Source organism: Mytilus trossulus, chromosome 14, assembly GCF_036588685.1.
Source record: "Mytilus trossulus isolate FHL-02 chromosome 14, PNRI_Mtr1.1.1.hap1, whole genome shotgun sequence".
NCBI lineage: Eukaryota > Metazoa > Mollusca > Bivalvia > Mytilida > Mytilidae > Mytilus > Mytilus trossulus.
Window position 1 is genome coordinate 53352094 of NC_086386.1, and position 16024 is coordinate 53368117.

The 16024-nt window shown below is 33.2% G+C and overlaps 1 protein-coding gene across 1 annotated transcript; it reads left to right on the plus strand.

Moving 5' to 3' along the window:
* The first annotated feature begins 469 nt into the window (after positions 1–469).
* LOC134695742 (polypeptide N-acetylgalactosaminyltransferase 5-like) lies at positions 470–13415 on the plus strand. Its single transcript, XM_063557143.1, has 11 exons — positions 470–890; positions 3142–3295; positions 3789–3955; positions 4750–4914; positions 5650–5866; positions 6445–6562; positions 7347–7532; positions 10123–10254; positions 10835–10933; positions 11628–11759; positions 12508–13415. The coding sequence occupies exons 1-11, from the start codon at positions 476–478 to the stop codon at positions 12667–12669; spliced, it is 1947 nt and encodes a 648-aa protein (XP_063413213.1). The 5' UTR covers positions 470–475; the 3' UTR covers positions 12670–13415.
* Positions 13416–16024: the final 2609 nt, after the last annotated feature.

Here is a 16024-nt window from a genome sequence, read left to right on the forward strand (position 1 = left end):
ATATAGGGAATCACTGAAGCATGACTGGAGCGGGCTCCCTTAGGTCAGTCCGAATTTAAAGCATTTAATCTCTAAATGCAATAGGCTATAAACAAGACAAACACAGATATAGGATTAGTTGCTCACAGTAGCATCTTATTTTCTCTTGCGATACAATATTTTATTTTACTTTGCTGTACAACATCAAACTTCTAAATAGTACATACTGTTACAAAACCAGTATCCGAACTAGTTATACTAGTTCCCATCTATAAATAATAACTACAAATAGAAAACGGGAAAAACCCTATTTCAAATTTTTCACTTTGGACAATCACCGAACTGATGAGAGTCAGTTTCTGTAACTAAATTTATAAGAAGGGCAACTATATATCTGAAAAGAATATGCCTATTTTTTCATAAATCAAATGTGCTACTGCCGATCAAAGTTTAAATTTATTTTTGTTATTGTATTTTCAGGTCCCGAAGAATCATTATGAATGTTATGCGACTGCTCCAACGTAAATTATCGATTCTAATACTATTGTTATTTATAGTCGCAGTTCTGTGGTATTCTTTTCTCCTGTTTGAAGATATGATAAGACTTGAAAACACTGACACCGAGAATATGAATCTCTATGACGTAAAGTTAAGGAAAGCTATTGCAAATATAGACAGACCGACACGTGAACATATAAAACCTTTACAACCACCAGATGATAATGATCAAAATTCAGGCTCGTTTTATTTTATAAATTCAAAATTAGAAAAATCAACTGAAACTATGAATAACTATAGTGTTACCTTAGCTGGCAGCAATGAAGAAATAAATAAAAAAGACGAACAATTGCAAATTAATCCACCGTTAAAGGAGTTTCCAGATGTTGGCGTTCTTGTCAAAGAAGGATTAGGTAATGTTTTAATCGGTTTTAATCTAATAAGTTCAAAAAGTCGAAACTACAAAGTTGAAACACTTAGCAAACCTAAACTTGTGTAGTTGTTTATCATTATCATATAAGAATATGAAAACAAGAATGTGTGGTATGATTGCAAATGAGACAAGTAAACTCTCCACCAGAGACAACATGTCAAAAAATATAACATTATACACCCTTCAAAAATGAGCAAAACCCATTACGTATATAGTAAGTTTTAATAATGCGACAATGTCAAAGAATATAACTACTATAGGACATTATACGGCCTTCAAAAATGAGAAAAACCCATTACGTACAGATTTAGTTATAATAATGCGACAATAAATGAAGACAGCTAGTAAATTCCAAAATTACAGTCATTCTGATTTGAATTTTAAATAAACGAATACATTAAATAGCATGTACGTTCATGCGATAGCATTTCAGCAAAACTAACACCATGAATCAAAAACAAGCAATGGCCAGTTTATTACACGACAGACTGTGTAACATCAAACGAAAGCTATTAGCTGGATATTCGAATTTCATAACAATTGTATTTTAATGAGAAATGAAGATAAACTGCTTTACACTAATTAGCCTCTGCTGGTGGACTATTAGTCCCCGAGGGTATCACCAGCCCAGTAGCCAGTACTTCGGTACTGGCATGAAAATACGGATTTTTTGTGTTATTAAAATTTGCTGTTACAAAATATTATAAATTATTATAAATTAAGGAATGTATCTCCCTCATGCAAAGCTCTGATTCCTTTCACGAATTTGGCTATACTTTTTGGACCTTTGAGATTATAGCTCTTCATCTTTTATATATGCTTTGGATTTCAAATATTTTGGCCACGAGCATCACTGAAGAGACATGTATTGTCGAAATGCGCATCTGGTGCAACAAAATTGGTACCGTTGATTATATTACACTAGACTGACATGGTATAAATGAAATGTAAGCTAGATCACACGCTAGTAATATCATAGACATAATTGAGAGTGAAAATTGAGAAAGTGTCAAAGAGACAACAATCTAACCAAAGAGCAGAAAGCACCACAAGGCCTCCATTGGGCCCATACCATAGCGAGAATAATCCCGAACCCAGATTTGAGCCGTCACACTAAAATCAAAAACGTACAAATGAACTAGAATTAAAAGAAAACATGCACGAATAGCAAAGGTCAGAAGCTCCCGACTTGGGACAGGCGCACACATGAATTGTTATGGAGCGAGTGGAATCTTAAAACGATTCATCATGCAAAGCATGCATTTTAACATTTTAAACAGCCTCAATATAACATCATTGACCTTTTACTAAAATAATATGATTTTTATTTTTAACATACGATACACACGATAATTTTATTGATTGATTGATTTTTGTTTGTTAACTGTCCAGTGGAAAGTATTTCATGCATAATAAGGACGAGAGCAATTGAACAATTAAAACAAAAGATAAATTCTTCAAGAAAGGCTAGGCCGACAAGGATGAAGGCTTTGAAAAATACATGTACGACTGTAAATATAAAAACAACAACGTCTAGAATACGAATTCGAAATTCCGCAAACATGCATATATAGCCGTTGAATTGTTTCATATTTTTCATATACAACCTTATACGGTATGGGTTTTTCTCATTGATCATGATTTTACGATTAAACTAGCATCTACTTCATTTGAACTGCGGTGGATAGTTGTCACTTGGCAATTATACCATATCTCCTTTTCCGAATATAATTGTGACACCGATTTTGAGTTTATTGAAAGAGGAAGTGACATGATATTTTTTTTATAAACTTCTTTTGAAGAGTATAGAGAATAAGAAAACATATGATTGTGAAGTGATTGAAAACAGTTAATATAAAAAAGAAGATGTGGTATGCTTGCCAATGAGAACTATCCACAAAAGACCGAAATGACACAGACATTAACAACTATAGTATAGGTCACCGTAAGGCCTTCAACAGTGAGCAAAGCCCATACCGAGTAGTCAGCTATAAAAGGCCCCGATAAGACAAACTTGACTAAACTGAATCCCGCATAAACCGAAAAACTGGCTAAAAAAAATATTTGAAAACACAGTCATATCAAAGTGTATGCGTTGTGAGCCTTTGAAACCAAACATCTGCCAAACCCGAATAAATTTCAAGTCATAAAGAGGTTCGGGTAAGACAGGTTTTACTGTACATGTATTTTAAATATAACGTAATGATACGATGGGTTTTCTCATACTGTAGGAGAAGGTGGGGAACCAGTCAACATTAGTAAAAGATTATTAAATGAAAAAGAACAGGAGGAATATAAAAATGGATGGAAGAATAATGCATTCAACGATTATCTCAGCAACCGCATCTCACTTGATAGAACTCTGAAAGATCAAAGAATTGAAAAGTATTTAAAAATTAAATTTGAGAAGTTTTAAAGTAAATGGCAACGAAACAGCACACCATTGAAATTAACAGCATATATAAGACCAACTTTGAATTTTAACAGAAAAAGGGTCCTTGAATGTGCACTAGAAAAGCTATATATATTAAAAATACTTTTAGAAAGTTAAAGTGAATAATGAGGAAATTGTACTTTTTTCGCCATATCATATTAGAATGCATTTTTTTTCTGATTTTTTAAAACAATTAAAATATATCATCTAGATTTAAAGCAGTCGTTATGAGCCTAGCACAATAAAGTTATCTTATTTCTTTGAAAAATCTTATAACTTAATTGAATTTTGCGTCGAAATTTGCTTTTTTGTTAAAAAATCTTAGCGGACTGACCCATTTCTGCTAGTTAACGATTTATGAAGACAAACTATCCCCATGCTAACGTAAGTCCCTTTCGGACGTCAGTGCCATATACAAATGATAAAACATATCTTTATTTCCAGGTGCAAACTTATCAAATATCCTGAAAATCTACCCGACGTCAGTGTCATCGTTACATTTCATAACGAGGCTTGGTCTGTTCTGCTACGATCCGTACACAGTATTATCAACAGAACACCAAAGCATCTTCTTAGAGAAGTGATATTAGCAGACGACTTCTCTGACATGCGTAAGTCATTGTTAATACTGTTTGAATTCTTTAAATCACAATTAAATTAAAATATAATAAAAGAACAGAGTTCCAATGTGCCCTGCGTTGTACATCTTTTATCTGTGCATTCATTGTCAAGAGATACAAATTTCTTTTATAAATATCACAGCGCAATAAATATCTGGCAATAATTGTACATATGACAGCGCTAACAACCCAAATCTTTTTTTATATATATAATCAATATTTCCCAGGGACATAACTATTTTAATAGTTATTGATCGGCACTGATTTTTTTAACTTGGCGGAAACACGATCGGACGAACAGACAGACGAAACCACTTAGATGACAAATGGCTTACGGGAACAGGGAGCAAACAATGATAGGCGACACTCGACATTGATACAAAAAGATTCAGGTGTACTTGCTCTTCTTTTAAAACAATTAATTGATTGGTAAATGCTTCATATATAGATCCATACATGCAATTGTATGAAAATAAAACGGAGAAAAGCTTCAATATAAAAAAGAAGATGTGGTATGATTGCCAATGAAACAACTGTCCACAAGAGAACAAAATGACACAGACATTTACAATTAACTATACATATAGGTCACCGTACGGCTTCAGCAATGAGCAAAGCCAAAACGGCATAGTCAGTTATAAAAGGCCCAGATATGACTAATATGTAAAACAACTCAAACAAGAAAACTAACGGCCTTATCTATATAAAAAATGAAGAAAAAAAATTATGTAAAACATAATCAGCGTCGACCTTTTAAAATCATTTAAATATGGGTTACTTTTCAGCCCATTTGGGAGAGCCGTTAGAAAAGTACCTAATGCATTATCCGAACGTAAAAATCGTAAGAGCTTCAAGAAGGGAAGGTCTTGTTAGAGCCCGACTAAGGGGATACAGAGTTGCAACAGGGACTGTGCTGGTGTTCTTGGATTCACATATCGAATGCGCTAAAGGTATGACATGTCTAACATATATTTGAACAAATACGAAAATGTTGTATGATTGCATAATAGACATCAACCCGACTAAAGATTTAGAAAATAGCATTTTCTCGAGACCACAACTTCCATGACTGCGTATTTGATGTATTTTTTTTTTTATCGCGCTTATGATTCTATCCTGTGTTTCTTTTTTTGGTGGAAAAGGGTGAAGGCGGGGGGATGTGTGCTCTTTCATTGTTCAAAAAAAAATCCTGAGTGCATACAATTTAAACACGCTGTATAGATGGTACTCTTTTTGATATCTTCGAAATCAGCAAATGTTCATAAATAATTTTTTATATATAACTATGATCTAATAACTTACCAGCCTTTTATTACATCAAGTTTCAAATAATCATACTACATTTAGGACGGTAATCGATTGGAAAATGAAAATAACACGTTATGAATTTAATTATTAAAAAGATGGTCTGTCAATGCATTGTATTTAAAGAACATACGGTTTGTTAACAAAAATATGTTATCTACGAATCCGTCGTATAGCAAGTGTAATAAATAATAATAAAAATAATAAAATTGTTTCAACTTTCTGACGATTATATAAAGTCATTATCGGGGGAGGGAGAAATGCATCTGCATAAGTTGAAAAAAAAATTATTCAGATAAAGAAGGTTGTTTATATGTTAGGAATAAAACTTTATTTTGCATTATTGAAAAGTTTTTAAACGATACTCAAAATATTTTTAGGCTGGATCGAACCCATGTTGGATAGAATAAAAAGAAACTGGACGACTGTTGTTACTCCGTGTATAGATATTATTGATGATGACACATTTGGCTTCCGATTCCAAGGTCCTAACGACATGTTTGCCGGGGGATTTGATTGGAAAATGGTTTTTAATTGGCATTCTGTACCGGAAAAGGAACAGAAAAGAAGAAATTTCGAAGTGTATTTGCCGTACAGGTAAATTTCCATCAGTACAGTTATAATGAAATGTTTGGTTTACTCATCTTTATGTTTTTAAAACGCATTTTAAAACTTGACTTTCTGTCAGAAAAATACACAAATAGATTCTTAAAAACATTCCAAAATACTGCGGTCTTCTTAAGGGGGTATGCAAAAAAGGCCCTATCAGAACTTGGACGTAATTTTAACCAATACATTGCGAAGAGAGAGTATGATGCTCTCTTTACTTTAAGCACCATAACAACCATTCTTTGGGGTGTACATACATGTATGTGGCCGTTTAAAATGCTAAATGTACATTGTATGTCCCCATCAAATGTACCCTAGATTCGAGTTGCAGGCTAAATATTCCATGTTCATCCCGGTTCGTCCTTGTTACATAACTCACCAATTGTATTCATTTTTAACTTCGATATTCTTTCGTCATGAATATCCAGGTCGGAAATATTTGCCACTGGGCGTTTAGCAGATAACAACCAATTAGTGAATGTTGTAGCTTTAAACAAATGAAACGTATGCTTACTTTATACATGTAGGTCTCTGAACTAATGTTAACATACAATGTATGTTTGTAGGTCACCGACAATGGCTGGTGGATTATTTGCGATCAGTCGTGCATACTTTACTTACATTGGAACATATGATGACGGAATGGATATATGGGGAGGTGAAAATCTAGAAATATCATTTAGGGTTTGTTATGTATTTAATGTTTACTCTTTACACTTGCATCATATAGGCTTTACACTTGCATCATATAAGGGAAGACATTTGAGTTTGGGTTATAGTACAACAGAAAAACAAAGGATATGGGATATCCATCCAGGACACAAAACTCGTACATGGACAGCAACAAAACAACACACAAATTGCAAAGGGGCAGCGCTTCTTTTGTTGTTCTTCATCTCAAAGTAACAAGAATTGCCTCGTATCTCACTGCAAGACTTAGACGGCCACTGTATGTATAAACAAACTAAACTGTGCATTCTCATTTGATCAAGTATTCTAAATCTAAAATATATCATTTATTAGGGACGACACCAAACGTTCAATGTAGGATAAAAAACTTAATTCACATAGTTTTTTGACTGCCCCCCCCTCCTAACTTAATTTGGGAAAAGTTGATTTCCTATATGGATATATGTAATATCAATTTTAAATTAACAAAACTTGCAGCAATGTTACCCCCCCCCCCCCCCCCCAAATTATTTGAAGTTTTTTTTATCCTACATCGATCTTTTGATGTCGTCCCTTATGTATGTGAGATTTCTCCACCCATAGCAATTCAAAACAGTTTAAGTGTTAAAGTTTGTCGTATTATTACACAGAAATGTGATCACATGTTCATCCTAAACTGCAAAGATCGGCAAAGTTTGATAAACGGTGTTTGTGAAATATTCAATTTATACCCGCATCATTCATTACTAGTATATATAATATAGTTAAGTTCACTCTAATTATTATGTTTTTATTGTAGATTTGGATGTGTGGTGGTACTTTAGAAACAACTCCATGTTCTCATGTCGGACATATATTTAGGAAACGTTCCCCTTACAAATGGAGAAAAGATGTTGACGTACTACGGAAAAATAATATCCGTTTATGTGAAGTGTGGCTTGATGAGTATAAACAATACTATTATGACAAGATAGGCATACATTCGGTAAGATAATGTTTGTTGGTTAAGGGGAGGCAAATCTTAAATATCAGGAGTCGGTTTCACAAAAAAATAACTTGCGACTAAGATTGATTACACTCAATTGTTCATGACTTACGACCAATTTTAGCAGTAATTGTTTTTGAAACCGACTCCAGTGCTTCATTTGTGTCAGTCATACATGTTTTAATTGACATTGATTAGGGTGGTACCTTACATTACAGGGAGATTACTCTGTAAATTCAGCTAAAAGTTTTAATTACGTTGTGTTGTAAAAGGAATATTAAGCTTCTCAATGATCAAAATTGGTGTTTTGTCAAAATGCTATATATAACCAGTGTAATTTTTCTGACAAAACGGTTGGTTCAATTTTTAAAATTTTTATATTTTTGTTAAAGGGTCAAAGTAAGTACTATGACAAATTTTATGAAAATTAAACGAGCCAAATTAATTTATTGCAAGTGTTGGGTACCACCTTAAGGGGAAGACTATCTTAGACATAGATATCACTGCTTCATTTATGTCAGTCAGTCATTTTCCAAGATATATTTTAAGCTTCTTAGAAACACATATTATGATAATTCTACTTCTAATGAGTGTTTTAAAAAACATTGATGAAACTGAAACTTCTTTTTGAAATCACATTTGTTTTGATTCTTACCGCTGTCACTCTTTTGTTTCCCCTATTGGTCCCCGAGAATGAAGAACATGTTTGAAATCAAAAAATATTTCCAGGTCTTTTTAGAAGTGTGTTGTGTCAATCTTTACTTGTATAACAGGAGCGTTTCCGGATAATTCCTCATACAGTTTGATTGCTAGAAAGATATCACTTTGCTGGCTGTACATATACCGGTATTGAAGGTGTGCATGTGGTCAGGGTTTTGATTTTTATTAAAATTAGTTCTTTTGGGGAGATAGTTGAACTACATGTATGCAATTTTTGGGGTATAGGCGGTTAAATGTTTTACTAGTAATCATATTGACATGCACAAAAATATAAGCCTTTACTTACCATTGCAAATTTAACTATTTTTTCATTCAATACCACGCGCTTGTAAAATAACGCGATGGTCAAGGTTAATTATATTGGGATTTTTTTGTATTTGTATTGAATTAATTCAAAACGATTGCTTAATAGAATAGAGAATCATCGTGCCGATTTCGCACAATTTACACAGTCACGTTTTATATGATATGTAAAAGGCGGTAGCGCTTACCTGCCACACCATGGATGTTTATGGGGGAATATAAATATTTAATGTCAACAAAGATAGCACAGATCGACGTATTCACAGCGTAGTAAAGTTCATCTTAAGGTGGTACCTAACACTACAGGGAGATAACTCTGTAAAGTCAGCTAAACGTTTTTATTACGTTGTGATGTAAAAGGAACATTAAGCTTCTCAATGATCAAAATTGGTGTTTGTCAAATTGCTATATAACCAGTGTAATTTTTCTGACAAAACGATTGATTCAAAGTTTTAGAAATTTTTTTTTATTTGTTAAAGGGTCTAAGTTAGTACTTTGACAAAATGTTATGAAAATTAAACGAGCCAAATTAATTTTAGTACAATTAAGTGTTGGGTACTACCTTATTATGTGCCTTTGTTTGTGTTTATCATTGTATATGTACAATGTATGCAAATTAACCTTTTCATGCAGTGTATTTTTTTTTTAAAATAATATTTTGCATCTGCGGGGCATCAACTGTGTCTCCCAGACACAATAATATCTCAAAGAAAGTCCTACACTTACTTTGTTATAATACAGTTACTTCAGGGTGGATCGATTGCGGGGGCATCACTTTGTCTAGTTTTAAATTATGTACATCCACTGATTTACATACAGTTTTACTTAGTTACTTGGTACACATTCGAGACTGGTCTCTCTGTAAACTTTTATGTCATCCTGTTCTTCAATGACAATCAGGAAAATAGTTTTTGGATCATTTATATTTTCCAGAGATTAGATATAGGAAGATGTAGTATGATTGCCAATGAGACAACTATCTACAAAAGACCAAAATGACACAGACATTAACAACTATAGGTCACCGTACGGCCTTCAACAATGAGCAAAGCCCATACCGCATAGTCAGCTATAAAAGGTCCCGATAAAACATATAAAACAATTCAAAGGAGAAAACTAACGGCCTTATTTATTTTAAAAAAAACTGAACGAAAAAAAAACACAACCGCTGAATTACAGGCTCCTGACTTGGGACAGGCACATACATAAATAATGTGGCTGAGTTAAACATGTTAGCGGGATCCCAACCAATTATACTCTATACTGTATTACATTATTGTGAAAGGGTTATCTGAAACTCGAAGCCGGTGCGGGATTGTCTCGCTGCGTTGAAGACCAATTGTTGCCTTAAATGGACTATTTTCATCTCTTTGATCAGGTTGTTGTATCTTTGACATATGCACCGTTGTCCTTTATATCTATTCTATTGAAAACACATGTACATGAGTACCTTCTTATACGTCACTTTATTTTCCATAATTTATATTTAGTGTGTATAAACCATTGTGGTTATGTGCGCTTTCATGAGATATTGTGTGGATTGAATTAATTGTCATGTTATTTACAGCCATCAGATTATGGTAACCTTACCTCAAGAATTGAACTACGGAAGAAATTGAAATGCAAGAGTTTTGAGTGGTACCTTAAAAATGTTTATCCTGAAATGTGGGTACCAGGTGAATCATTGGCTTATGGACAGGTATAAAACATTGTACATGTACATTTATATGTGCACTAATTACCGGAAACACGACATGTCAAATGTATGTTGCACTCCGCAGGGTTTTTGATAGAGTAATTATATAAATGGTATTTCAATATAAAATTGTCATTGTATATTGATTTTAGTCGATGTTTTTACAACATTTAGATGTCTGATTTTAATAAAGATGCACGAGTAAAAACAATACCGCCCTCTTTTATAAATTATTTCCTTTTATTTGTTGGTCCGTCTTCGACACACTGGTTTCAAATTCCAATATTGAAGGCGAATTTGATTTCTCATGTTCAATGATAAATAACAAGATGGACGTCTTCATGCATGTTTCATTTTAGGGAATAAAGGTAAAAAGAGGAAAAAAACAAATATGGTCATAATCAAAGTCGACTAATTTACGAATTAACCTAAAGTAGTTGGACTGACAGAGCTTTAGAACCATTCCTATCTCGGAGACACATATATTAGATTTTTTTAATTTTGACGTACTTGTATCATTTATATTATTTAATTATATCATTTATATCATATATCATTTATAGATATTGTTTCTTGTACATAGATAGCAGCAAAAACCCAACCATACTGCCTTAAGGGTGATTGTGAATACGGACAAACAGGGAAGCCCATATCACTGGTCAATTGTTCATCGGGACATAATGTAAGATATGAAGCCACATTTCTTTTTTACCATAAAATATTTATTAAAAAAGTCTATATTTCGTTTTTTTTTGTTTTATTTGTTTGTTAGTTGTTTGATTTTTTATTTGTGGTGTGTAGTATTTTAATGATATTTCTCAACTGTTTAGATTGAAGTGAAACTAATTAGTCGTACATATAAAAAGAAGATGTTGTATGATTGCCAATGAGACAACTATCCACAAAAGACAAAATGACACAGACATTAACAACTATAGGTCACCGTACGGCCTTCAACAATGCGCAAAGCCCAAACCGCATAGTCAGTTATAAAATGTACGTATTCGAAATGCGCGTCTCGCACAACAAACTAAAAACCTAGTTTTATTTGATTTGCATTGATAGAATTTCGATGATTGTTTTTATTAAATGCACAAAATTTTGTAATACTGTGCATGATTAGCGTTTTATGTTCTTTCTTGACCTCTTTCTTTCTGTTTGTCAGTCAGTCACAAACGCATAGTGTTAAATTTACTTATTAAAATTTGACTATTATTTTCCATTCATATTTGTAAAAGTTTTAACTAATAAGCAATGAGAAAATTCTCCATCAGAAATCAAAAGTAAGTTTCTAAAATAATTATAACACGGATTTTAGAAATCAAATAAACACATCGATAGACTGTTTAACATTTAAAAAAAAAATTCTAATACAGAAGGTAATGTATTTGACTACGACAAAAGAAATAAAACGAGACAATGGATGCGTTGATTATAGCGGGAAACCTGGTATACAGATGGAATCATGTCACCAAATGAGAGGAAACCAGGAATGGGAATATCGAGAGGTACATGTATCAGTTCTATATACAAATACGAAACTATGGTATCACTGGTAATGAAACATCTCTCTATGAGAGAACAAAATGACGTACATGTACAACTATATGCTCCCGTGCGACCTCCATCATTGAATATAACCCATAGCCCAGAGTTAGATATTAAAGGTTCCGAAATGAAAAAAGGAGAAATATTTCATACGCTAAAATAACGATCTGATTTGTGAACATAAACGTAAACAAAAGCAAACGTCATTTTCAGCAAGAAATGGTAACCACTGAAAAACAGGCTCCTGAATTTGAACAGTCACATAAAAAATGGGGCATTATTAAACATATTTGCGGTCGCGATTATATACCATTCTCAAATAAGGGACATGCATGTAAGAACACACTATAAAAGTCGGTTGAAAAGAGCTAAGCCCATCTACTTAATAAAATAAAACCACAGAAACAACTGATTAAAACACAAAGGTACACATATAAAAGTACACGTACATGTAGTTACTGGACACTACTTGAAATCGATAACAACGAATAAAAAATCATGTATTTAAGAATTACGTATGAATATTCTGATAACAGTCCTAATGACTTACTTTCAATAGTAGCTTTGACCGAAATTAAACAATGCACATCTTTAAAAGTAAAGCACAGTTTTGTAGTAATACTCTCATTTTGAAATTTAGTCCTTTATAATGTACGTACAAATGTACATGTATATTTGATTCAAATCAAATTTTATTTGCTATTTTAGGATAATACGCTGTACCATGTATTTTCACAGAAGTGCCTTGAAATATCACAAGATGGACAAACGTTATTAATGAACACTTGTTTAGGCACTGACCATCAAATCTGGCTTTGGAACAGAGGTGGAGCACCAGGGCCAACCAGAAATTGGAATTCACTAGATTAAACAGTTTTGATAACATTTTTAATATTTAATTAATATTTATCAAGACCTAAGCGTTTATCAAGACTAAGTTATTTTTACACTTGAAAATTAGGTTGATCCAACATTTCTTCTATATCGATATCAGTATGCGAAAGTGCCTCTCAACATTTTTTTAAAATAATCCAGTCTTGCATGTACGTGTCATTTAAGATGATTGTTCCTTAAGACGCTTGTGCTTCAGAAAAAGAGGCGACAGATACAATTGAGACATCCAAAACTATTTAGTTGAAATAACCGACAACGCCCAGGCAACAACACGATAACAACCAATCGACGACCACTACATTGAACAACCGGATCACTACCAACAAAAAAGGGTGAACACTGGTGTTTGAGAAAAATAAACATTTTTTTTTATGGGCAGGGGTATAGTCTGACGTAATGAAACATACAATTCATATTATCTTATATCAAACGAAACTTGCATTTTAACTCGGTTTTGTCCATACTAGTATCTGTGTTGTACGACACAATACAATTATTTAAGATATCAGGATGAAACGGTGTTCGCCAGACGCGCGTTGAACCTCATTTTGATATCCGATTCGGTTAAATAAAACAGAGATCTACATTTTAAAAAAGATCATGAAAAACATAATACATTATATTGTTTTGGTAACAAAAATGAGGCGAAACTGTAGTGATATTCAAGCCGTATTACCACACGCGCAATCAACTGTTTGTAATTAAGACGAAATTCAGAAGTCGTAGTCAGTACTAAGTAGATACATCATACAATAAACATAAAACTTTAATTATTATTCCAAATTATAGGATAAGATTTCATTTTATGTATTGCCATAGCTGTTATAAATTTGTATGAAATGTCACTTCTATTTTTAGTTAAGTACTGTTAAGCGATTGTTTTAAAATTAGAGCTTGCTACAAGTACACGAAAAAAACAATTATACTGTTCTTTGGTTGGGTGGGCAGATCTATATGCTGTTCGTATGTTCCTTTTGCATAATTCAATTGGAAACGCATAACGGAATTGGATGACGTACTCGACCACAACCAACATCGGTACCATTCTTATTGATTGGTGTTTAATCGATGTCCAGTGGCAAATATTTAAATCATGCCCAAGACAATAATCAGTATCTGAGTATCTGTATATGAACTGTTCATGCTATTGTAAACCTAATGTCAATATAAGGTGGTACATAACACTACAGGGAGATAACTGATTTTTTTTTTCGAAAATTGACTGAGCAAATTTAACTTTTATTAGTCAAAGTTTTTGGTTCAACCATAATAAAATGTCGAACGTTCATTGGTGTGGTAGATCTAGTATATTACTATAAATCAAAACGTGAAGACGTTACAAATAAATCAATAAATCAATAACAGAAAGAAAAAAAATCTTTTGACAAAACAAACCTTTGAAAAAAACATTTGAACGAAGTTGTATAGATATGTGACATAAGTTCAATCCAACTAAATTAAAGCAAATATCTAAGCAGACCATATACAACTGACAGATTTTGTAATATTATATAACAGAAGAAATAATCTCCTTTCATTAGTCCCTATCGACACGATATACATGGTTTTATCAGATATTAAAAATGGAAAGAATTATACTGCAACCGTTGACATACCAATAAAGAATAAGAAAGGACAATCACTCTTAAACGTATATAAGCATTGAAGTGCGATACATAATTAGCAAAAAATATACCAGTACAAAATAACGGACTTTTTAAACTGCAATTTTATCAAAATATACTAGTTTTACATATATTAGATCTATATCCTTTCTATATCAACACAGAACGTCTACAAAGTAGCCACAGCTGTACACCTCTATTAATTTTCCTAGCATATCCTTATAACGTTTGTTCACATTAAAAAATATTACACTGCGAATTTGCAAAATTGTTGGTATGTGTTGATATGTGCAGTATTTTAAAGTCGCGCATTATATCCAACTTTCAGGGAAATCCCCTCTGTACAGGTCATAAAATTTCCAAAACGCAGCCATACTTGTATGGAAGTCAAGAGATGTTCCGAAAACTATAACTTATACTTTGTTTGCAAATGGCGTAATCACTCTTTCTCAGTACAGACAATTTGTTTTAACTCTCTCCTTCCATTTCCTCTCTATAAAAACTAAAAAAAAGGAACAGGTAGACAGAATAAAAAAACTAGTGTTGTACTGCTATACCGGCAGTGTTCCAGGTTAGGAGGAGGGTTGGGATCCCACTAACATGTTTAAACCCGCCACATTATGTATGTATGTGCCTGTCCCAAGTCAGGAGCCTGTATTTCAGTGGTTGTCGTTTTTTTATGTGTTACATATTTGTTTTTCGTAAATTTTTTATATAAATAAGGCCGTTTATTTTCACGTTTTACATTGTCATTTCGGGGCCTTTTATAGCTGACTATGCAATATTGGCTTTGCTCATTGTTGAAGGCCGTACGGTGACCTACAATTGTTAATTTCTCTGTCATTTTGGTCTCTTGTTGGCGGTTGTCTCATTTGCAATCATACCACATCTTTTTTATATATATAAAGAAAAGAAGGAAAAGAAACACATTACACATAACAAGGAACTACATTTATATTCGTCATTAGTTGTGGTCTTGTGTGGTTTGACACACTGTAGTACTCATAATAAATACTTTAGTTTCGTAGCAGAAACACACAGAAATAAACATGTCCAATCTTAGTCATATCTTGACTTACATCTAAAAATTGACAATGAGGGTCGGTTGAAGACAAAACTTTACGACAAAAGAGATGATTTCAGCTTTCCAATTGTGAACTTTCCATTTTTAAGTAGCAACATTCCAGCAGCACCTGCATACGGGGTATATACCTCAGACCACTTTCGAGTTCATCCGTCACCGGCAAAAACTCGTCAATTATACACGCCTTTATGACGTCATTTACCAGATAGAGGGGCTCGCCTGTATCCCTGCACTATTTACGTTCATCAAGCGTCTTAGTGATCGTCTTTGTGCAGGATAAACTAGAAATAATGGTTGCTCTGTAGGTACTGACATTTCCCTAATGACAGCAGTGTTGATTGTCAATTTTGAGAATTCAATTTGCCGAATAATTCGTACAATATAGAATTATAGTTTTCCAACCACTCGCTCAAAATTGGAAGGAAGTGACGACGCCCCTAAACGCACAAATGACGATGATAAAGGCGCGTATAATTGACGAGTTTCTTCCGGTGACGGATGAACTCGAAAGTGGTCTGAGGTATAAACCCCGTATGCTTGCATTTCCTATCATGATTTTCTTGATAGAGGGTTACTGCCCACAAGGAAGCTATTAAACCAAGAGTTCCAAATGGTGAAGTTG

Bases quoted from the DNA above. Each gene is read 5' to 3' on its own strand.
- LOC134695742 (XM_063557143.1), top strand. From the start codon at position 476: ATGAATGTTATGCGACTGCTCCAACGTAAATTATCGATTCTAATACTA. The intron at 3,956-4,749 runs GTAAGTCATTGT...GTTACTTTTCAG, and splicing joins AGACGACTTCTCTGACATGC to CCCATTTGGGAGAGCCGTTA. The intron at 7,533-10,122 runs GTAAGATAATGT...TGTTATTTACAG, and splicing joins ACAAGATAGGCATACATTCG to CCATCAGATTATGGTAACCT.